This window comes from Puma concolor, chromosome D3 (genome assembly GCF_028749965.1).
Source record: "Puma concolor isolate L17-30 chromosome D3, mPumCon1.1.hap2, whole genome shotgun sequence".
In the NCBI taxonomy this organism is placed as follows: domain Eukaryota; kingdom Metazoa; phylum Chordata; class Mammalia; order Carnivora; family Felidae; genus Puma; species Puma concolor.
The window spans coordinates 86,818,494-86,843,535 of NC_141678.1; the positions used below are offsets into that span (position 1 = coordinate 86,818,494).

A 25,042-nucleotide genomic window follows, 5' to 3' on the forward strand; every position below is an offset into this window, starting at 1 on the left:
ACCGTGACCAAGTGTTATAGCAAAAGATGTTCCTGGTACCCGTATCACTAAGGAAATTAACAAGGGTTTGGGAGTTCTGTGAAAAGAACCAGGGGGCAGAGACCACATTTCTTATTATACCACATACTTGATTGATGGAGCTTATATTGTTTTGGAAGGCCCTGGACAATTAAAAAACACACCAGAATGAAGATTTCCCTGTACGAAACAAGGGTAAGAGCATGGGAGCCAGGTGCAAACTCACTCACGCTCCAGAGATCCAGAGAGGCTGCAGTGTAGAGCCTCCCTGTCTGTAGTCAACCCTGCTTTTTACTTCTTTCCCTGACCCGCTGCTGCGCTAACATGAACACCCAGTACTTGGTACCAGGCCGGTGTAGCCACACGACTTGCTGGGCCCTGAGTGACTAAAAACCAAAACAAAAAGGAAAAGCAATGGGTGTGGATGCTTCAGGGAATCAATCAATAGTTCATAACATTCACTTTTGCCTAAATTCTGCTAATAGATGTTGGGCTGAATAATGTCAGCCCTCAAGCCCCTCTCTTAAAGAAAGAATTATGTGTATTCTCAGCAGCCACTTTTTTGCTGATTTTTTTTTTTTTCATTTTCATCCCAATGCTGTCTTGATTCATAGGAGGACAAAAGTGTCGTGAACCATAAAGCCATTATTTTCCCTCCCATCAAAAAAGATAAATACAGTTAAAACAATTTAAAGCATGTCAGTGAAATATATAAATGAATAATTTACTCCGGGACTGCCACCCTCCAGGCTACGTTCCTGCCAATGACAAGTATTTATGGCTGAGTTATAAACCTTTAGAAAGGCTCATGGCAGAAATGACGCCAGGTCCTTCCCTTAGAGCCAGGCGGCAAGAGCAGGCATTAATGTCTATTCTTTATCTTTTATTACAGTTTGAGGTGGGTTAGGAAGTGAGGAAGCCAAGTGACTCAGAACCTAAATATCTGGACTAAACAACCTGCTAGGAAAAACTCACAGACCCTGAGCCTCTAGCCAGCCTGGGGTAGGTCATGGTAGACACCAGTTAAAATTATTCTTGCTTTCTGGAGCACCTGGGTGGCTCAGTCGATTAAGCGTTGACTCTTGGTTTCAGCTCCGGTCATGATCTCATGATTCGTGAGTTCAAGCCCCACATTGGCCTCTGTGCTGCCAGCATGGAGCTTGCTTGAGAATCTCTCTCTGCCCCTCCCCCACTCACACACGCATGGGTGTTCTCTCTTCCTCCTTCGCAAAATAAATGAATAAACATTAAAACAAACAAAAAAGTTATTCTGCTTTCTAACCCCATTAAAAAGAAAAGCAAAACTATTAGACTTCATTCTATGTAGACATGAGGCTACATCATGGGTGAATTCTCACAGGGTAGATATATGTGAGCTGACACACTATTATAAGGTCAATCCTAATTCGTAATCACCATATAATGTAACTATCCAACTTACATTGATTTGTTGCAAAAACACATCGAGGAAGGAAGACTTGGGGCCTAGTCCTACCTTCTAATTCTTTTGCCTGGAAGACCTCATCATAAGACAATCTCGCAGGCACATTTTTGGCATTTGCAAAGTGATGATAAAATCAACCCAAGGGTGGCTATGGGGCTTCAATAAAACATATAGACGAGCTTTATATATTTAAGTACTACATAATATATAAATTATTAATAATATATTTTGTATATGTCCATTCAAGTTAGGGTTTAAAAAATAACTCACTTGTATTCTTTTCATGTTGAACTAGTCATGTGGAGCAGGATGCTTGCTCCTGCAGCTAGATGCACCTTCCTCGGAAAAGGCAGAGGTAGCATCGATAAACATGTACAAGATAATTATAGCTTTGGAGGACCACTGGATTTAATGGCGGCCCAAAGTTTGTTGAACTTTCCTGTATGGCTGAAATATACATCGAGTGGATACTGATATGGTAATATTATTCCAAGTTTTCAAAGGTCAACTTTCTTTGTGCAAATCAATTTTATACTCTTCGCATTTCAGAAGCCTTCCCCTGTTTTATAGCAGGAAGATCCTAGCGAATAAATTATTTTCAGAGGACTGAAGAACCATGACATCAGCCTCTAATCCTTCTTCTGAGTGAAGAGTAATGACTCTTTCTCAAAATAAAAGCATTATCAGATTTTAACTGAGAGACTTATAGCACATAAAGAAAATCTAAAAAATCAACATAAGAAACAGAAACATAAGAGAACACAAACAGAAATGTAAGAGAATCTAAATCATTGTCCTGGAGCAAACGAACAAGAGAAGCAAGTTTCCAACCCAATGTACAATTTTTGCTATACTATGCTGAGTTTGCCTCTTTTGATGGAAAATAGTTCCCAAATGACTCAAGAACTTAAACTTTTTACATCAGTTGAGATACACATAGTCTAAGATGGGCCGTAAAGTTTACCTACTCGATATAGGATGACTGCATTAGCTCCATTATCTGGTGTCTTTATGTGCATGACGCCATACGTACTGAGGACCATAGCACTCTACAGTGATTGGTGTACGGCAAGGGAATCTAAGTCAGCATGTGAGGCATAGGGATGGCGAACATCTTTGGTTTGGGACACTTACTGGGAAACCTTTCATGGCTTACTCTATCGTATTAGATGTCTCATCCTTTCACCCAAATGTTTCTTAGTCTTATGTTACGTTTCTTGTATTTCATGAACCTCAATTTTCATGGACACATATTATTTAAAGAAGACTGTGTTGATGTGTCATAAGTGATAATGTCAAGAACTGCACCAATCTTGCTCACTTTCTTAGTGAATTAAGTGTACAGAAAAGAGTTAATGGAGCGGGCCAGAGACCGCTATCCTTAGAAAGGCTTGTGTACAAGGTTGGCCATTGGCTAGTGCATGGGGACTCAGAGTTTTGGAGGGTTTCTACCATTCCCTGACTGTGGTTAGGGTGGTTTACTGTGTCTGAATTATTTATACAAACAATGTGGCTTATGTCAAACACCTGCTTTTTCTCTCTGGGAAATCAGTTAGTCATTCTGACTTTGCCCCATGTGCCTTTTACTTTTCCTGATCTGGCTCTGCGTTCTTCCGCTGTGGTAACTCAAAGCCATGGCTTCGGAATGCAATCATCAAGGAAGACAGTGCTCTTACCTCCTAATTCTGTGGGAGGGTAGGAGCCTACATTCCACAGACACCTTTCTCCAAGGTGCACAAGTACCTTCTCGTGGACTGGTGTAAGAAGTTCATTTTTCCTTTGGATAAAACCAATTAGCCAACAAAGATGGTCACCCCACTTACCAGGTGAATTTAGGTTGAACTGTGTGTGACATATGGTGCTGTCAGGTCCTTTTAACTGAGGACTAGTTACTGTTTACCTTGAAAACACATCTGTAATGGGTCGTATCTGTGGGGCCCATGAAAGGTGAGATTTCTGTCTCTGCACTCTCTTGGCAGATTGCCTGAGATGCACATCACAATTCTGGTTTAATGCTTATTTAATAACAAAATTGTTTTCTTTCTCTTCTACCTTTGTTTTCTGGGGAGTGAAGAGATTTTGCTTTTAATTATAATTCCCCAGCACACTGTCGTTATCACTGTTGTTTAACCAAGTGTAACTCTATATTACAGTGTCACTATTATGTGTATCCACAAAGATAGAACAGGAAATTTTTCAAATGCTCTATTGAAATCCAGATAAACATTTCTGTCATGCAGTAAACACAGTAGATATACCATACCATACCATTTCAATGTTTTACATATTTGGCTGTTTGATATTAAGGTCCATAAATATGAGCGAATGCAACTATTTGGAATATTTTAATATATAAAATAAACTTTTGATTTTCTTGGGGGGTTTTGGAGAGTAAGCCTTCTCTGTCCTTGAGGGTGAGGAACTAGAATTCTGACGCCTTATAACTCCAGCTCTGGGTTCAATGGTCTTTACAAGAACAAGAGCGAGAGGAGGATTCGAGAGGAAGGAGAAGGAGGGAGGAGGGTAAAATGGAAGAAGTTTGCCCTTGAAAATGTAGAGCAGATTCCCAGGAAGTTGCTCAAGGGAGTGTGCTTCCCCACAAGGGGAGAGTCTAGTGGGCAGCTCTGGTATAGACCTCGGGGGCAGTCGCTATGCCAAAGCCAAGAAGCCACGTGAGAGCTGAGCTGCCACCACCTCTCTCCAGCAAGAACCCTGACTCTCCTTCGTCCAGAGGTTACTCCTCAAGTCGCCCTCATCTGTTCCTGGTGCGCACCTGACTTCAGCAGACACTAGCACTCCCCTCCAGACCCAAATACCCGCTACCTGACTTTGCTCGTCCCTCATGTGACTGTGCAGGAACCCTCCCTCACACCATTCCCTAACACCCACAGGCCTCAGAAGAGGGGACAAGTCAGTAGAGAACCCCACACAGCACCTGTGCCAGCCTAACTAAGCACACAGAGCTGGAACAACATTGTGGGAGACCAGACTCCCATTACTTTGCCTACACTCACTCTATATGTTGGTTCAGTTTGAAATCTATTGTAGGTAACAGGGGGGTGGGGGAGACAAGGCTGTGGAACTCTCCATGGGCAGCTTCTTCTGTGATGCATCTTTTGATGACAGTGCTGACTTTTTTCTTTCACTTGGGGCAATGATATAGCGCTGCTGTTAACTACAAGAACTCTGAAGTCCTCCTCCCTAGCTCCGGACCCTAGCCCCTCTGCTCACTAGCTCTGGAGCCTTGAATAAGTTACTCAATCTCACCATGCGTCACTTTCCTCAATCGTAAAATGCAGATAACAACAGAGTTGTTGTGGCAACTGAATGAATAATTACCAGTAAATTCTTAGAATGACACATATAAGCACCTCCATGAGTTTGTCATATAGTAGCCAAGACAAGCCTGTCACATTTAGTTCCTATAACTGCTACAATTTTTCCCTTGAATCTTCAGAAATCTTTAAAATTCAAACTATATGGTATTTATAAAGACCTATATATAAATATGTTATGTCGTACAGATCTTTTCAGAATACAAAAGAGACTGCAAGCTTTGGGCTGAATATTTACCTCCAAATATTCAATTTTAACTCATTTTATTTAAAAAAAATGTTTATTGAAGTGCCTGGTTTGAGCATCCGACTCTTGATTTTGGCTCAGGTCATGATCTCATGGCTTGTGAGAGCTCACGGCTTATGAGTCTGTGTTGAGCTCTGTGCTGACAACATGGTGCCTCTATGGGATTCTCTGCCTCTCTCTCTCTACCCTTCTCCCTGCTCATGAGCACACACCTGCTCTCTCTCTCAAAATAAATAAATAAACTTAATAAAAGTAAATAAGATGAAAATGTTTAGTAGGCACTCTACAAATATATGAAAGCCAATGCTTGGCTATAAGAAACAAAAGCTATAGTAATAATTTAAAAACCTGCAGCTTTATGATCTAGTTTCATTACCCCTCTGATCTCTCCTTTTTAAAAAATAGCCATTGATTAAAGTAGGAATTGCATGCCTGGATGGCATAACTGATAACCTTTACTGAATCAGGAAGAGAAGACAGTAGTCAACATAAAACCAAAACCACCTGTTCTGATTAAAGTACTTGGGACTTGGTGTGTGTGTGTGTGTGTGTGTGTGTGTGTGTGTGTGTGTGTGTGTTTCATGAGTGTAAAACTGCCCACACATCACATGTATTTACTGAATGTTTACAGATGGCAGATTGCACACTGTTCCAGCTGCCAAATGCTCACAGACACCTTAACTTACAAATGTACATGCACACACAGATTTAAAAAGTGAAGGATTTATCCAGTGCTCTAAGTCATGAAAAACTAAAGGCACATTAACATCATTATTATTCATAACAAACAATAATTATACTTTGCAAGCCTGTATTTTTCTGTATTTGTGAACTTGTCTCCTATGTGGCACCCATTTGGGGGTCATGTGCAAATGCATTGTATCCTTGAACTTCTTCAGCTGGAAGCCACAGAAAACATCCCACCTTTTGTTAATGTGGTCTCCTCATCTCAGTATCTCCTCGGGACTTGCCATGTCTGTCATAGTGATAATAAGGATTTTTCAGTTCACTCACTATTCATCTCCTCTAAAGCCATTTCTCAGTCCCGATCAATCCAATTGAGAGCATTAACATTTCAACCTTGTATCCACGAAAGGCAGAATCTCTTCTTCTGGGTTAATCAAATAAAATGCTACTCCTACATTTAAAAGATTTTGAACATTGCAGTTACTTTTGAGTTCTAGTGAAAGTGAACTGTTTTGAATTAACTCCAGAAATAAATTTTAGAGTAGTCAATGATACTGCAATATATTTATTTTTAAAAAGGTATCCAAAAATATCTCTGTTGGAAACATTCCTCTTAAAAATTCCTGAATCAGGGGTGCCTGGATGGCTCAGTCAATTGAGTGTCCGACTCTTGATTTGGGCTCAGGTCATGATCTCGCGGTTCACGAGTTTGAGCCCTGCATCAGACTCTCTGCTGACAGCGTGGAGCCTGCTTAGGATTCTCTCTCCCTTTTCTCTCTGTCCCTACCCTGCTGGCATTCTCTCTCTCTCAAAATAAATAAATAAACTTAAAACAAAACTATATATATATATATATATAACTATATATATATTTATATCCCTGAATCAGAAAAAGATTAATACCATATGATTCTACTTACATGTGGAATCTAAAACACAAAACAAACAAACAACAGAAATAGATAAATACAGAGAACAAACTGGTGGTTACCGGAGGGAAGGTTGGTGGGGGATGAGTGAAATAGGTGAAGGGGATTAAGAGGTACAAACTTCCAATTATAAAATAAATGTCATGCAATGAAATGTGCAGCATAGGGAATATAGTCAATAATAATATAATAATTTTGCATGGTGACTGAGGGTACCTACACTTACTGTCATGAGCATTTCATAATGTGTATAATCGTTGGACCAATATGATGTACACCTGAAACTAATAGAATGCTGTATGTCTACTATATTTCAATTAAAAAAAAGTCTCTGAATCACTGGAGTGTAAATAACTTCTAAGATATCAGTTGAGGATCAAAGATGTGTCTCTACAAATGACAGATCTATGTTTATTCTCCATTTCCTGGCCTTTCAAATAACACAGTCCTCTGCAAACCTATTCGGTCACCTAGTGTATGTCAATATTTGTCAAGAGTCAGCTCAGTGTATCTTTGAAATACTTCAGTGGAAGTTGCTAGTAGTTACCTGACTAATTGAATCATAACACTTAAAGCTGGAATCACTATTACGAATGAAATGCCATTAGTCTCATATGAAGACCTTTATTTATTTATTTTTTTAATTTTAAGTAATTTTCCATTTGCCTTTGGGGAAAACTTCACACAATCATCTATGTTCAGTCCCTAATAAGGCTCTCAGGGACAAACACAAGCTGTTCACAATTCCCAGATGCTTAAAAAAAAAAATCCCACGCGTGACAAAAGTGTATAAATGGCTGTTTTGCAGTTAAGAGTTATTAGGCAGGTCTCTGGACAGGGATTTTAAGTAGGAAGAAAATCAGTACATTTGTCTGAACTTGAATTCTTCTCTGTGCTCTAAGTTGCTAGGGAGAGGAAAACTTTGTGAAAATTGTTTGAAATTCAGGTGAGGATAAAGATCACTTAAAGAAAAGTAGTTCCTAGGATTAGGTACTTTCTAATTTACATTGTTTATAGTCATGTAAAGCAAGTAAACGTGCATGAGGTAGGAACATACACCCAACAATGCTTCTGTGTAACAGTGTCATCAGATCAACTTAACATGAGGTCTTTCGGCATTTCTTTCTCTCTGATGCTAACTTGTCATTATTATTATTCAAATTTGCTATCTTGTTTATCTATACAAATATGGTATGTATACAAAAAACGACTGCAGGCAAACATTCCAGGATTTTGTGCATTAGGAATGATGAATAAATCAATACCTGGGGTTTACAAAACAAACTAACTGGTTATATACCTTTTTGTTTTTAATGCAATGTCTCCTAAAAGAACTGACTTGGGCAGAGGTATCCATAAAGACACAGAGACATAATAGGCCATGATTGAGCAATCATCTCACTTGTGATGCTGGAAACAGTATGTCTTGTCTGGATATCCAGCTATCATCCAGAATTTTAAAAACTTAACTGAGCTGAAAATTGGACTTGATCCATTTCAGCAGAGGCTATTTTAACTTGTGAGCAGTGACACCAGTGCTCTTGAATTCTTTTGCTGTGGTTCTAATTATATAAAGGAACTGTCAGAAACGTTATTTTCTATGTAGGTGAAGATATTCAAAAGCTGAAGTTCATAACACTATGTCATGGAAATAAACGTATCTGGCATTCCAGGACATCTCAGCTCAGACAACCCCCATGCCTACAGTATTCACATCTATCATGAATTCGCAGGGATGGGACAGAAGGTTCTGGATAAATGGGCCCCTAAAAAAAATTCTCTTGTCTACAAGCCGAAACTGTCCAGGAATCAAATCACCTGGGAGCAAACTGGTTGCCTTTTAGCAGAAAGTAAAGGCCAAAGAAATAAACCAAGTTTATTTCTCTTCCTCCTTGTTCTTCCAGCCAACTTGGGAGCAGAGTCCCACAGTCAGGAAACTCCACCAAGCTGTGTGCAGGCAAGATTTGGAACCTACAGTACCTATTCCTCTATGCTCCTGCGTCTTTGTCAACCCTCCACCTCACTGAAGAAACACGGGAGGATTCCCTTGGCTGTGGCCCCATGATTTCCCAGTGAACGTTTCTGTCATTTTCATTTGCAAGCCCCACCCACCAGGTCCAGTGATGCAATTATGCGCCATTTATACAAAACACGCAAAACAAGAAAACTAAACCTTCCTATTAAAGGAAATAGATTTTTTGAAAGACATAAATGTAAACAAAATTCATGCAAGTTTTCTCCTCGAGTATTGCAACGGATCTCCTCAGAGTTTAGGTTTCTCTGATCAGCAATTAAACCTCAAATGTTTCAGTGTAGCTAGAAATAATCTAGCTACAAAACTTGAAAATAAAATGGACATGTTTTAGAATATGTTAAAATATAGAGACATATACCAGAATATATAAAAATATTAACATACAAAGAATCAGTCAAGAACATTTATTGAAAATCTTCTGGAAAGATATTTTGACAAAGATGCCATAATCCCAAACCTCAAGTAATTTCCTAACGTAAGTGTCTGGACCCATCGCAAACAGGTGCAATTATTGAGTGACTCAAAGGTATAAATTCCCGAGTTATAAAAGTTTGAGAAATTCAAAATGTTTCATAGTTCAACAGCAGGGAAGCCGTTTGGGGCTAATGTGGAAAAGTTGTGAACATGGAAGAGATCTGACAGAAATCCTAACGGAAAGGAGGTAAATGGGGTGAAAATTAGTAGGTTGGTTGGGAAGAGGGAAAGTAAGAAAGTGTGAATGACTAGCAAGGCCATGGAAGGTACAAGCTGACATTCCAACCAGACTAGCCCTCTGCCCTCGTCCAGGCCGCCTTGTCCCAGCCAAGAAGCGTAAGGGGCCTGTGGCCCCCCAACCAAGCCTGCGTACCTTTGGGGTCTTAACCAGCCTGGAGGAAGGGGTACCTTTTTCTAATTTGCCTGCCCAGAGAGGCACCATTTGAAATCTGTCTGCTTGGAGTGGGCTCCTTTTTGTGCCCAAAGACCCAGTTTGTGGTAGCTCAGTACGAGAACGTAAATATTCATGCCCTAACTGTGGCAGCTGGTTTCCTCTGTCTCACATTTCTCTTTTTGATTCTGTACTCAGTGATTTCACTTACACTTCCTTGAATATCATTTTTTGCTATTTTGGTCAAGAATCAGTAATGGCTGTCATTGCTCTTACATGAGACCCAGAATCACACCAAGTTATCATCTAATTGATACGAATGATATTAACCCCCAACTCAAAATCTCTGTACCAACCTAGTCACTTGATTGCAGTCACGCACACACAACTTCCTCGTCCCTCCTCCCTCGTTCCTGTGCATATTTTGTGTTACTTCTTACACCCTGTTTTGTCTCTGTTCTCTGCTCTGATCATCAGTTGAAACTTGGTGGTTCGGCTGAGTGGCCTCACTGGCAGAGGAAGATTGGACAAACACACGAGTAACAACACTGTTCGGCAGTGGCGAACAGAAGTTTGTTCAAAACTCGTCTCCTCCGGAAACTTTCTGCGAGAGCTCATGTCATTTCTTTGATCCTCATTCTTTTTATGACCAATAAACTCGGCTGAAACAATAGTAGGCTGAACGTCACTTGGTTAATATTAAACAGCTTCACAAATTCTTTTGGTGGAAACTAAAATGCTTTTATTGTGACTAATGACAATCTAGAAGACATAAAGGGCCCAAAATAATCTTGGTCACCATCAGTAAACACACATTTCCCCCTGTTCCTTGCCCCATGCTCTAGACAAGTTTCAAATTCAGAAAAGCCAGTCTGGAGATATTTCAAACTACTTCCCAGGTCCTGAGTGCAAAGGACAGGACACAAACATTTATTTCCACTTAGCAAAGAATAGTCAATAGGAAATTCGGGTTCAGCCCATGCTTCTACCATGTTCTCCCTCTGTTCAAAATATATCAAGAACTGGATGGGACATCAGCATGACTCAGTCGGTTAAGCATCTGACTCTTGATTTCAGCCCAGGTCATGATCTCATGGTTTGTGAGGTTGAGCCCCGTGTCAGGCTCTGTGCAGCTGCTGCAGAGCCTGCTTGGGACTCTCTCCCTTTCTCTCTCTCTCTCTCTCTCTCTCTCTCTCTCTCTCTCAAAAAATAAATAAATAGGCATTTAGAAAAAGAACTGTGGGAATGCAAGCTGGTGCAGGCACTCTGGAAAACAGTATGGAGGTTTCCCCCCAAAATTAAAAATAGAACTACCCTATGACCCAGCAATTGCACTCCCAGGTATTTATCCAAGGGATACAGGTGTGCTGTTTCAAAGGGGCACATGCACCCCCATGTTTATAGCAGCACTATTGACAATAGCAGAAGTATGGAAAGAGCCCAAATGTCCATTGATGGATGAATGGATAAAGAAGATGTGGTATATATACACGATGGAGTATTACTTGTCAATCGAAAAGAAGGAAATTTTGCCACTGGCAACTACATGGATGGAACTGGAGGGTATTTATGCTAAGTGAAATCAGTCAGGCAGAGAAAGACAAAAATCATATGACTTCACTCAGATGAGGACTTTAAGAGACAAAACAGATGAACATAAGGGAAGGGAAACAAAAATAATATAAAAACAGGGAGGGGGACAAAACAGAAGAGACTCATAAATATGAAGAACAAACAGGGTTACTAGAGGGGGTGTGGAAGGGGGGATGGGCTAAATAGGGAAGGGGCATTAAGGAATCTACTCCTGAAATCATTGGTGCACTATATGCTAACTAACTTGGATGTAAATTTTTAAAAATAAAAAATAAAACAAGTTAAAAAAATAATAAATAAAAACTTAAAAAATTAAAAAAAAAAACTTAAAAAAAGAACTGTATATATGGCACACTGGTTGGCATTGTGTCTGACCTCTGAGTACTCGGTGCTTGTCTGAAGATGAACACACACACGCGAAAATCAGGGGAGAGCCCTGCGTGTGTGTGTGTGTGTGTGTGTGTGTGTGTGTGTGTGTGTAGAATATGACAGTCATGAAAATCTCTCCTTTGCATCCTATAAAAGAAGTTGATGGGAGCCAACAAAAGGATGCATAGCAGTTTATAAAATTTGTGTCACAATCACCTTTCCCTTGACAGTTGAAATAAATTAAATCTGCTCCACATCTTATACCTGTCTCTCTGCTTTAATCCCTACATTGATTTTTGACCAAACAGCCTCAAGACTTGAAATAATCAAATCACATCAGAGCAGATGTAAGTGAGCTATTTTGCTTTCCATCCGATTTTTTTTAAATTTTCAATCTTCACTTACATTTATTTTGAAATCAAATTAAACCAAAATATAGGGTCATCAGCTGGCATTTTCCATCAACTTTAACTTTTTACTAATGAGCCCTGTTGATATTCTTTTAACCTGCCAATTGAATGTCAAACAGCCATTTTGCAAGTGTTCAAAACACGTGGACACTAACAATATTGGCCATGACTTTCAGTCACCTTCATTTTCAACACCGTTGATCACTTATGTTATAGTTTTGTGCAAGAAACTTAGTCATGTTTGGATGAGTGAAAGACGTTTTTATTAATTAGTAAAAGTGAAATAACTGTATCTCCTAAAATGTATTACCTCTATTTTTTTCTATGATTTAAGATGTTTATAATTATTTTTTTCAACATATGGCAGAGAAGACCTTATTTCCTATGTGTTTGAGAAATGTTCTTTATGATATTTTTCTGAATAAAACTTTTCCTTGCCTTAGTCTCTGAGAGAAGAGTAATGAGTGTGTGTGTGTGTGTGTGTGTGTGTGTGTGTGTGTGTGTCTTCTTCAGGTTTAAAAAACATTTCTGTAATACAAGTTTTTTAAGGTAAGAAATATTTTGTATTTGTGCCTGAAGGAATGGAGTCAACATTTAAAATGAAGAAACTGTTAACATTTCTCCCCCACATATTCCATCAACCCTCTTTTGCATCAAGTTCTCTTTTGTTAATGTTTATTTTGAGAGAGGGGGTGGGGGACGGGGCGATGGTGAGGCACAGAGAGAGAAAGTGGGACAGAATCCCAAGCAGACTCAGCATTGCCAGCACAGAGCCTGACACAGGGCTCGATCTCACGGATGGTGAGATCATGACCCGAGCAGAAATCAAGAGTCAGACGCTCAACGGACAGAGCCCCCCAGGTGCTCCTGCATCAGGTTCTAAGAACAAGCTCTGCCTCGCCCACAGCCCTCACTGTCATCAGAGAAGCAAAGAAGTTTCCATGTGGTCCAAGGTGATTATGAGAAAGTGCTGTCCTTTGGCAAATGTCCTCCTCGGCACACACAGCTGCTGTAGTGGCAGCACTGGAGGCTGCTGTGTGTACAAACTCTGTTCTTCTTCTTTTCCAACACAGGAATAAACAGCAGTCTGCAGTATAAGCAGAGTCTATAAAGGACAGCCAAATAAATCCCAGGGAACCTTGGCTCTAAAAGTCTCCACACAAGCCAAGGCACATGAACTGGCTGGAAGCACATGAAAGAAAGGGAGTGGGAAGGGAAGGGAAGGGAAGGGAAGGGAAGGGAAGGGAAGGGAAGGGAAGGAAACGAAAGGAAACGAAAGGAAACGAAAGGAAACGAAAGGAAACGAAAGGAAACGAAAGGAATCGAAAGGAAACGAAAGGAAACGAAAGGAAAGGTGAAATACAACTTCTGTCACCAGCAAAAATAATTTTTTCTGACATGTTCCTCTGCTATGAAACTCGCCCAGAGGCATAACTGAGAGAACCTGAGAGGAGGTAAACGCTGCCCTCCATCCAGACTTCTCTGTAGGCCTCTCTGTATTTGTACTTCAGGAAGTGAAAAGTCACTTTTTCTTACTCTCACACAGGTTTTGTGGGGCCTGCAGCTTAAAAAATGAGGTCCTCATTACAACACAGGAGACAAATTACTAATACAAAAGAAATACGATTTAGAGGAAGAGGTCCTAAGGCTAGTCTGTCGCTGCTCTGAGGGCTGAAAACAATGGAAGGAATTAAAGCTCTGAGCTGGCAAAGTAGTAACATTGTCAAACATTTATTAAATTCCACTCAACACTGACTCAGCAAGTACCAATCCAACACCATTTTGTTACTGCGGAGGACACACGAGGATTTAGAAACGTAGTCACCACCATTATAAAGTTGTAATGCAGTTGGAAAAACATAAAAGTTATACAAACTGAGACTTGCAGTACTTTTCAGACTTACTAATTTTTTCTTTTAATTTCAGGAATGTGGCAGATCGAGAAATTGGAAAGGTTTGTAATCGTTAAATCTGTAATTGATGGATTCACAAGGTAAAGAAGAAGCAAATACTAAGATTCAAAAACTGACATTTACCGAAATCAATCATTAAAAAATATTTTGGGGGCGACTGGGTGGCTCAGTCAGTTGAGTGTCCGACTTCAGCTCAGGTCATGGTCTCACGGTCCGTGAGTTCAAGCCCCGCGTCAGGCTCTGTGCTGACAGCTCAGAGCCTGGAGCCTGCTTCGGATTCTGTGTCTCCCTCTCTAGGTCTCCTCTCCCACTCATGCTCTATCTCTGTCTCTCAAACATGAATAAATGCAAAAATAAAAAATTTTTTTTTAATATTTTGAACAACAGTCATGACAAAGACAGCAGAAACCAATCCAGTGGTTGGCCTTCTCCAGTTTTAATACTTGAAGACATGCATCACGTACTTACCATCAGTTACAGTCAACCTCCTCACAAAGGTTTCATTTTCTCCCGTTCTGGCACTGAAACCACAGCGGTAGAGTCCTGAGTCAGAGACCACGGCCTGGGGCATGATGATGAAGGTGCTGGTCATTCCCGGACTACAGTCACTCGACACCCATCTTTGGTATTTTGAAGTATAACTTTTCCCTTGGGACAAGTTGCAGCTGGTCAAGAGGTCAATCTGATGGGGCTGGATCTTTTCCCAGGTAATTTGTTGTACTGGCCACTTTGTTGGAAGCTCACAGGAGAGTGTGATATTTTTTCCAGGTTCTGAGACCATATGGCTATCTGATGGCACAGCTATCTCGAAATCATCTGAAAACAAGAAGCAAATGATTACACTTAGGACCTCAGATTTTGGGGTGTGAAGGTGCAAGCTACCCTCAAAGTTCTATCGAAAGGAATGGCGATGTTATTTAATAGTTTCATCAGCTATAAATGATATCTTTATGACACATTTTTTGTAAGAAAAAGACTTTTGAAAGAGGCTAGTAAATAAATGAAAAGGAGGATATTCTTGTTCACACACATTCCCTTAAGTTTTACATGGTTAACCATATAACAAGAAACATAATAAAAACCACTAGTGTTTTCCTCGGCAGCGATCTTATCAAGAGGCTGAATTTCACAAGTCTATTCTGCAGAAATGCTGGGCTGGTGACTCAAACATTGTATCCAGATCGTAGTCATGCTAAGATTTTAATGGTCATTGAAAAGATGACCATTGAATAAATACATGCATAAAGTTTTTTTTCAGATATATAAATATAATATATATATTTTCCAGATATGTCTTATGCATACATAGAGTAAGGGTCCACATGTGATTTAAATTCCTGGGTACCAAGGAAGTCCTTCAATATTTCTTCCTTCCACCATAGCTGAAATACCCAGCAGAGCACTCAGCAAATATTCACCAGATATCCAAATCGGTAGTTCTGGGCCACCTTCTTGACTACCAGTTGTAAGAGACAAGAGGAGAGGAGTGGGGAGGGGAGGGGAGGGGAGGGGAGGGGAGGGCAGGGGAGGGGAGGAAGAAAAGGAAGTGGGGGCACCTGGGTGGCTCAGTTGCTTGAGAATCTGACTCTTGATTTTTGATTTCTAATCCCAGGTTATGGGATTGAGCCCCATATTGGGCTCCAGTGGAGCCTGCTTAGGGTTCTCTCTCTCTCCCTCTGCCCCTCTCCCTCACTTGCCCTCACTCTCTCTCAAAAAAGAAACAAAAGAAAAGAAGAGGAACAGGAAAGGAGAGGAGAAACCATACTTGAAAGAAGATACTGAGTCTAAAACACAGCAAGATTTGCTGTCCATATGAAACTAGAATACTATGTCTATAACGGTTTCATTTCCACCAAAAGGTAGCTTCTTTTCTTCAATAAGTGGTTCCATGTGTCAAAATGTTGTTGAAAAGAGAAAACCACACAGCATTCCAGTTTTTCAATTTGTAATCATACAACTGTTTATCAAAGTTAACACTTTACCCACATAATAAGCACACAGTAAGAAGCATGTTATCTCTAAGTAAAAAGCCACCACAAGAATGGGGGGGGGGGGCGAAGAAATGCGAGAAAATTCACAAGCAATGGGAAAAACAAGGGGCGCCTGGGTGGCACAGTTGGTTAAGCATCTGAGTTTGGCTCGGGTCATGATCTCACAGTCCGTGAGTTTGAGCCCCGCATCGGGCCCTGTGCTGACAGCTCAGAGCCTGGAGCTGCTTCGGATTCTGTGTCCCCCTAGCTCTCTGCCCCTTCCCCACTTGCACTCTCTCAAAACTGAGTAAACGTTAAAAAAGTTTTTTTTTTAGTTTTTAAAAAAAAGAAATGGGAAAAATAAGGAAACAAAAGCTTAAAGCAAACAAACGAGAAACTAAAATGAAATTAAGATGGACAAGACGTGACGAGAAAAGAGAAAGAAATGAGAGATAATATAAATAAAAGGATAAGCACATGGTGCTGGAAAATATCAAGAACATAAAAGAAATGAAAAGAAAGAAAAAGGGACACATTTTTCTGTGAGGCGTGCGAGACCATGGGGAAACAGAGGCAGGCCAGCCCTGAGCTCTTATATTATCTGTCTTCAGTGCAGACACACCTGCCATCCGGTTGTCTTCCTTTGTGGCACCTCCCTCCACCCATCTCGGGAGCTTCATCTGCCCATGTGACCACAGCTGCTCTCAGGAAGCGACCCTTGTAATGCTGACTTGGGTACAAAGGGGGATCAGCCCTGAGGGGTGTCTACACTTGTACAAAGGACAAATCCACAGAGCAATGAAGGCCATCTCCGCTGCTGACCAGCCAGGTCTCAGGGGCTGGTGGAGCTGTCGTTGAAGGAGCCCAGAAGTTTCCAGAGCCCAGGCTCTACGTAAAGACCCACCTGTCAGTAGACACGGACGGGGCTCAGCCTCACAGGCCCCGCTCAGAGGCAGGTCGTGCTGAAGCACAGAGTAACCTCCAGCTAAACTGTCCTGGCCACCGGAGTCGCTGGTTGGTGGCGGGTGAAAACTGAGACTCACAAGAGGTCTGCAGAACTCCCCTTGTCTCCTGTGCTCTTTGCTGCTTGTCACCTAATCCTCCAGCATGGCACATGTAAGGCGACAGGAAATGACCATGAAAACAATTACCCGAAAACCCCGCACACAAGAGGACCCCGGCGTCCTGATGTGCTTGGAACTAGAAAGCACGTCTACTTGAAATAGGGATCAAAATGCTGTCGTTAATAGGGAAGATTCAAATCTTAATAATAGAAATTAAAATAATGAACACCAGTTAACTTTATATTTCTATTCGGTTATGTATTAATTCTCAGCATAAACCGAGAATAGACCACAGTTTGTTCTGTTTAAAAGATTATTTTTTAGAGCAGGGTTAGGGTTACGATAAAACTGAGAGAAACGTAGAGATTTCCTATATACTTCCTCCCTCCTCCCACACGCCACATCCCCATTATCAACATCCCCTACCAGAATGATACATTTTTTACCAAATATGAACCTATGTTGTCACATCATAATCACCTAGAGTCCATAGTTTATACTGGAGTTCACTTTCAGTGTTGTACATCCTGTGAGTTTGGACAAATGTATAAGGACACATGTCCACCATTATGTCATCTGGAGTATTTTCACGTCTCTAAAAATCCTCTGTGCTCTATTTAACCCTCCCTCCCCTCAACCCTTGGCAACCACTCATCGTTTTACTGCCTCCATAGTTTAGCCTTTTCTAGAATGTCATATAGTTGGAACCATATGGAATGTAGCCTTTTCAGATTGGTTTCTTTCACAGAGTAATAAGCATTTTAAGATTTCCCCACATGCTGGGGCACCTGGGTGGCTCAGTCGTTTAAGCATCCAACTTCGGCTCAGGTCATGACCTCACGGTTTGTGGGTTCGAGCCTGGCATTGGGCTCTGTACTGACAGGTCAGAACCTGAAACCTGCTTCAGATTCTGGATTCTGTGTCTCCCTCTCTCTCCACCCCTCCCTTACTCTTGCTCTCTCTCTCTCTCTCTCTCTCTCTCTCTCAAAAATAAATGGATATTAAAAAAAAGGTTAAGATTCTTCCATGTGTTTTCATGGTTTGATAGCTCATTTCCTTTTGGGATTGAAGACTGTTCCATCGTCTGGATGGACCACAGTTTATTTATCCATTCACCTCCTGAAGGACATCTTAGTTGCTTCTGAGTTTGGGCAACTATGAATAAAGCTGCTGTAAACAATCATGTGCAGGAGTTTGTGTGGACATAAGTTTTAAATTCCTCTGGGCAAATGTCAAGAAGCCTGATTGCTGGATTGTATGGTAAGACACTGACAAGCTGCCTTCCAACGTGGCTGCCCCACCTTACACGCCCACCAGCAACGAATGAGACCTCCATTCCTGTCACACTCTCACCAGCGCTGGCTGTTATCAGGGCACAGGATTTCGTCTGTTCTAATAAATTGATCTGTGTGTTGTTTTTATGTGATTTAATCACAAAATAATATGATGAGAGATTCTCTGTACTGTGTATATGATTTTTCTGACAGGATAGATTATTTTTCAATTTATCTCAGTGCTTCATCACCTTTTCCAAGTACCACTCGATGCCTGGGTACCCAGATACTTCAGGGTATGCTGGTGCCTCCTGCCACTGCCCCAGGCCACCATCACCTCTGCGGCCGCTAATCTCTTCTCCTTCACCACCCTCAGTAGGTAGTGGCCCTGTGTGCAGTTTGAACAGCACTACAATATCACTCATCAATTTCACAAGACCTTTACTCTGTTCACTATAAACTTCAGAAGCCCAGACCTTTGGTATAGACCTTTATACACCACTCTATACTTGGGACCTAGAACAGTACTTGGCATAGAGCAGAGAAGTCAGTATATAATTTTTGAATAAAGAAACTGACTTATAATTTCATCTTGCAGCCGATATGCAGGGTGTACTTACTGACTGGGGGGAGGGGAAGTTACCTCCATAAAACCTCTCATAGTGAGAAATGTGCTCGAAATCATATGTGTAATCCCTGAATGAATTAACTGTTCCAGGCAATGACCATCAATGTCTGCAAATTCACAAAAGACCATTCATGTCTCCATGATGCCGCACTGGGGGCAGTCGCCTCCCCCAAATAATCCAGTCTGACTCTGCTCAAGCCTCTACACCTAACCACCAATTTACAGAACTACAAAGAGCAGAGAAACATGTCAAATGACCTCTTGGCAAGCAATCCATGGAAAGAGGACAAACACGAAACTCCTCAGCTCCCAGTAGGATCTCCCCAATCCCTGAAAACCAAGTTTGGAACCTGTGGTGCTGTCCAATCCTCCTCTCTTCTCCTCTATTCATTCAAAATTCTGGAAGGAATTCACTGCTCCCGACTCTGCCTCATTTCTCCTGGTTCCACACACCAAGGCACATCCTCCAACAGTGCAAGCCACGCCTGTTCCTGACCCTGAGTCCTAGATGCTACGTCCTCCTGGACACTCTTTGCCTTCTGTGACCCTGCACATTTCTGTTGTCCTCTCTCCTTTCCGACCTTCCTCCATAGACTTATTCAGGGTCCTTTTTTCTCTGCTGGTCTTTGAAAACGTTGTTCTCCCCCAAGATTCCAACACTTGTCCCCCTCCACTCTCCATCCCTGGTGATCCCCCGCCTTGCAATTTTCAAGTTGTATGTGCAGAGTCCAAATCCACAGCCCCTGCTCTCCGTCAGACCTCTCTCCAGGGTTTCTAAAGCACAAGACAATAACTTGCTCTTATGATGTTTAAAATAGGCTAAAAATTAAACAGCCAGAATTGCCCCAAGCTATCTGCAGGAGCACTACCATTACTCGAGCTAATTAGAAGTGGTAACGGTGGTAGCTTCACATATTCCCAACTGTGCCTAGACCACGCATGTCCTCAATAGAGAAGTTTTCTACAAACTCTCAAATATAAAGGATCCATTTAAATGCAACATAAGGGGTGCCTGGGTGGCTCAGTAGGCTAAGCGTCCAACTCTTGATTTCTGCTCAGATCATGATCTCAGTTAGTGAGGTCGAAACCCACATTGGACGCTGTGCCGACAGTGTGGAGCCTGCTTGGGATCCTCTCTCTCTCCCGCTCTCTCTGTTCTTCCCCTGCTTGTGTTCTCTGTCTCTCTCTCTCTCTCTCTCTCTCAAAATATATAAACTTAAAAAAAAAATTAGGTGCAAAGTAAAATGTCTACTACTTGATGACTAAGGAAGTATTTAAAGTGATCTGAGACAAAGATCTAAAAAATCTGCAAGCACTCGTCAAGGGATTACATCCTCAAAGTTCTCCTCAAAGAAAATATAAAATTTTATTACTGTGTAGGGTGACAGCTGCTAACTAGACTTACTGAAGTCATCATTTCTTCATATATCTATCAAATCGCTGGGTCGTACACCTGAAATGAATAGCGTGTTATATTTTACCTCAATAATACATAAATACATTTTTTTAAAATAAAGAAAAATTGGGGGCGGGGGGAAGTAGGCAAAAGAAATAGACACGCAAAGTCCCAGCTGAAGCAGGCAGAGAGGTCCGGAGAGCAGAGAAATGGCACTTTGGCAGCTCACGGGGCAGGCGGGGCAGGAGAGGGGCTGAGGTTCCCAAGTGGGGCTCTGCCCCCCTCACAGCTCTGCCCCGTGACAGACAAAAACCCGCAAAGGCAGACGTGGTGGGCGCTGAGCTGCCCTGTCGAGCAGCTTCAGGGAGAACAGAAACAGGAGCCATCAGCCTGGACCAGGCTGGCCCAGGACACCCCTGACCGCCCCGAAACTCCCCGCCCCGCGATCGTTTCAAGTGCAGACGGCAACGAGAGTCGTGGGGATGGCATTTCTCTAAAAAGCTGGAAATGCACCCAGGTGATGTTTGGGGCGGGGCGGGGGGAAGGGTTGAACTGTGTCTCCCCCCACCCCACCCCCAGAAAAAATTCATAGATTGCCATCCTGACGGCAGCACCTCAGCATGTGATCTTATTTGGGAACGGGGTCACTGCAGAGGTAATCAGTTAAGATGAGGTCACACCACAGCGGGGCGGGCCCCTCATCCCACATGACAGGTGTCCTTCTAAAAGGGCCGACTGCACACCGGCATGCACACAGGGAGAACATGGTTTGGAGATGAAGGCGGAGATCAAGGTACGGTGTCCACAAACCGAGGAATGCCAACGATGGCAGGAGACCCCCAGAAGTGAGGAGAGAGGCCCGGGGCAGACTCCCCACCCCCCGCCAGCCTCAGAAGGAGCCACCGCTGCGGACAACACGGTCTCCGGCTTCCAGCTCCAGACCACTTCTGCTGCTCAAACCACCCAGCCTGCGGTCTCTTGTCCGGACAGTTCTAGCAAACTAACACGGGGGTGGGGCGAGGTGGGGAGGGGGGAAAAGACTTCATCAGGCTGGCATTTCCGATACAATCATCTGGATCTTACCAGGACCTATCAGAAGCAGCAAGGCCACCCAGTGAGGGAAATCAGCGATCTTCACAAGCCCCCTCCACACTATTGCCATTTCCTGTCCTTCATTTAAAGTGCAGATAAAAGGTAGAGGAAGCGAAGGAGATAAAAATAAGCTAAGAGATTGCTTGGCTGAAAAGCACCGATAAAGAATGAAAGCTGTGCTGAGAGATAAAAACACAACCTGACAAACCTGTCCTGGAGTCAGGCCAAGCAAGGCTAATTGTTTCAACGAAAGAAGGAACTAGAATTGGGCAAACATGTCCTGGGCGGCAAATCAGAGATTCAGCCCAGAAGATACATATTGAGGGCGGGTTTGCAGGGCGTCCAAAGAGAAGCTGTGAGGCCCCTGTCTGGGCACCAAAGAAAGAAACACTTGCAACTCCAGCCTGGATGGATTTGGGATTCAAATCCCTTTGGGATTCAAAGCACCTGCTGAGGCCAAAGCACCCCCCCACCTGCCGCCCAACCTCAGGCTATCCCCCCAGTAGCTTCATGGAAACCACCCCCCAACACCAACCTGAAGATTGAGAATGTCTGTCTAAAGGGTCACCATGGACCCTCATATGTAAATTTTGCTCACAGGCTTTAATCATGAAAAAGTAAATTTCAATCTCTCTGTCATGACACCATGAGAACTATGCTTTTTTGAAGTCACTGCCATGAGGTTTGTTGAAGTACACGAAAAAGTTTTACTTCTGAGCATCTCCGCAGTTCCTCCCAAGCAGAAAAATAAATGACTCATGGGTGTATAAGAATTTTAAATAGTATAGTTCGGAGGTCATGTAAAACCAAAAGATGACAATATAGCCCAGGAGCATCGGCTTGTTTTCTACCAAAAGGTTAGCAGGTGACCTCACTGACTTGGAAATTTAATGTAAGACATTCTCCATGGCAGAGTTTTACAGGAAAAGAATCAAAAGATTAACATCAACCCTAATCATGTCCTGCTAGATAGAGAATAGATTGTGTTAGTGAATTGTCACTAAGGACTACATTAAGCATTTTGTTTCACATACTTGGAACATTTTCAACATATTTTTTAAAGTATTTTATTTTATTTTGTTTTATTTTATTTTATTTTATTTTTGAGAGAGAGATACAGAGTAAGCAGGAGAGGGGCAAAGAGAGGGAGACAGAGAATCCCAAGCATGCTCTGCCATGTCAGTGCAGAGCCCAATGAGGGGCTCGAACCCACCAAGCTGAGCCGAAACCAACTGTCACATGATCAACCAACTGAGCCATCCAGGTGCCCCTTCAACATATTTTAAAGGCAAAATATACCTCAAATGAGACTTTACTGTGTGCCAGCATTGAAGGCGTGACATGTGCTGACACATTTAGTCCCCAACACCGAGGACCCCGAGGTAGGTCGCCCAGCGGCAGGGGGCAGAGAAGGGAGCCCCTTCCTGGGAGGAGGCTCAGGCACCTGCCCCTAAACCACGGCGGCCATCCTGCCCCTATCCCAATGAGGTGCTCCACCTGATGGAGCTTTCCCTCCTACCTGCAACCGGGCAGGATTCCACAGAGGCGAAAGAGCCGCCCTGGAAACCCTTGTTCCTAAATATCTTATTTTATGATGCCTTCAATCCTATAATTAGAAATCAATTTCTTTACTTGTCCTTGTTAAAATGCACATAACAACCTCAGCTCCTGGCAGGCACCAGCACATTAGTGTGAAATCGTCCATTAGATTGCTTTCCGAGTGAAAGGAAAGGAAGCAGGTTCCCACAGGCGAGTGGCCAGGAACAGACCGGCTGTGGCAGAAATGACTGAGAGGCGCCAGGAGCCAGCCTTGTCACAGGCCACCATGCTCCCCAGGAGCACAGGAGCAGGGGCAGTGTCTTCAAGGGCAGGGGTGGGTGGGAGACCTGAGCAGGAGGACAGATTACACACAGGAGGCAATGAAATGTTACCTCTTTGGCCATTCACTCATTCACTCATTCACTCACTCATTCACTCCTTCAACAAAAATCCTATTGATGTAAAGACAAAGAAGGTGAAGGTCCGAGTTGGTGGAGAGACACATGACCAGGTCACTGCACGAACAGAGCCCCACGTCCCCAGAAACTCTGAGTTTGGTTCCCAGCCAACTAAATAAAAGCCGTGCTGTTGGCTGACTCTGGGCTCGGCGAGGTTTGTCAAAGGGTCTCGACCAAATATAGTTATTTGCCCAAAGAAAATCTGCAGGGAAGACCAAACACAAGATATTCGAGTAGCTAAATGAGCTTTGTGAATTTAAAGCATCGACTCCATGTCCGACTTCCTTCTTTCTACGCTTTCTGCCCATGTCACTGTTTCTTACAGTATCGCCCTCATTACGTTTCATTTATATTTCCGGTTGGTCCGGTTGGTTTTGTGGAGAACAGGTAAGCAGGATTTCTGATGAATGACATATGAAAAATGACTAAGAAGCAATTGATACGAGGCTAAAAATGCTAAAAATGGGGGGAATCCCCACCACGCATCATAGACACATTACAGAAACACATATATGAGAACATACCTGCTTCAACCTCCACAGAAAGGAAAGATATGATAAAATTAAGTGAATTGCAAAAACAAGCTTTTAAACACACTGCTCGCAAAATTGGGTTTCATAATTTTTACCACTGTGATTCCTAACCAATTAAAATTACTCTGAAACACTGGAAAGCAATTTCTGTCAGTTCTGCAGACAAAGACATGACCTATGAGACAGAAGACGTTCTATATAAGGAAAGGGGAAGGTGTCATACCCTAGTCCCCGCATTTCAGAAATCTCAATAGCGACAGCATTCAGAGAAAGTGAGCTCAAAATTCACTCTTACAGTTCTCTTTTGAAAACATCTGAATATGAGCCCGATTTTACTTACCAAAATATCTTATGCTGTCCTGACTGTGGTTAAGAAAGGCTAGGATTTCTGGGGGAGAGGGGCTTATACTCTCAGGCAACCGATGTGTTGTTGTGCCTGTCAAGGGATAAAGGCCAGTGATGAATGGGGAGAACTGAAAGACCAGGTCCTTTGCCTGAGTCTCTCTGAGCAATAGGCCCACAATGTAGGGCACTCTGGGAGGTTGAGAGCGGGGGTACTTGACATGGACACTGACAAATGCTTTCAGGGTTCCATGTACACCCCCTGGGATTCCTCTGCTTTGGGGGCACACCAACGCTGCCTCCTGAAGAGCCATCACCTGCTGCTATGCTTTGTGAGGCTCAGTGCAGGCCTGGGACCTACATACCCAGAGGGGCCCTTGCACAGTGATTGACAGGAGTGGGGGTCTTCAGAGCCTCTGCCTGGTGAGCTCAAGTTAACATCCCTGGACTTTGCCTGGTCTCCTTTCTGTCCAGTTCCGGCTCCCCTAATGGACTTTCCTGGGAACACTTCCCAACACATCCCTTTCACATTTATCCTCCTCCTCTCCGGGACTCCTGAGGAACACAACCTAAAGCAGACACAGTTCCAGAAATTTACCGATGTTACTTGGAACCTAGAATTTGAACTTACACCAGAGCACCCGGAGGTGGCGTCCAGAACTTCTGTGGTAACAGTGCTCTCTCTTACTTCATCTTTCCCTCAAGGCCCTGCTGGCCCGCCTGTCTCACAGCATCTGCCCCACCAGCTCACAGCAGCCCCAGGCCATGGGGTCCCACAGCTCTTACTCTTCCCACGTCTAACTGTGCATAACAAATCACTACACTCACAAAATAGGAACTGCCGTGTTTTCTATCTTGCTTCTCTCAATTATGCCGAGCTCCTTGGAGGCAGAAATAATTT

General features: G+C 42.7%; 1 protein-coding gene across 4 annotated transcripts in view; it reads right to left on the reverse strand.

Moving 5' to 3' along the window:
• Positions 1-25,042, reverse strand: part of CD226 (CD226 molecule) — a 112,910-nt gene that overhangs the window by 15,302 nt on the left and 72,566 nt on the right. For all 4 annotated transcript variants that reach the window (XM_086683205.1, XM_086683206.1, XM_086683203.1 and 1 more), the window contains one exon: positions 14,314-14,661. In XM_086683205.1, coding sequence (XP_086539331.1) covers positions 14,314-14,661 — 348 coding nt within the window. The remainder of the gene's footprint in view (positions 1-14,313; positions 14,662-25,042) is intronic.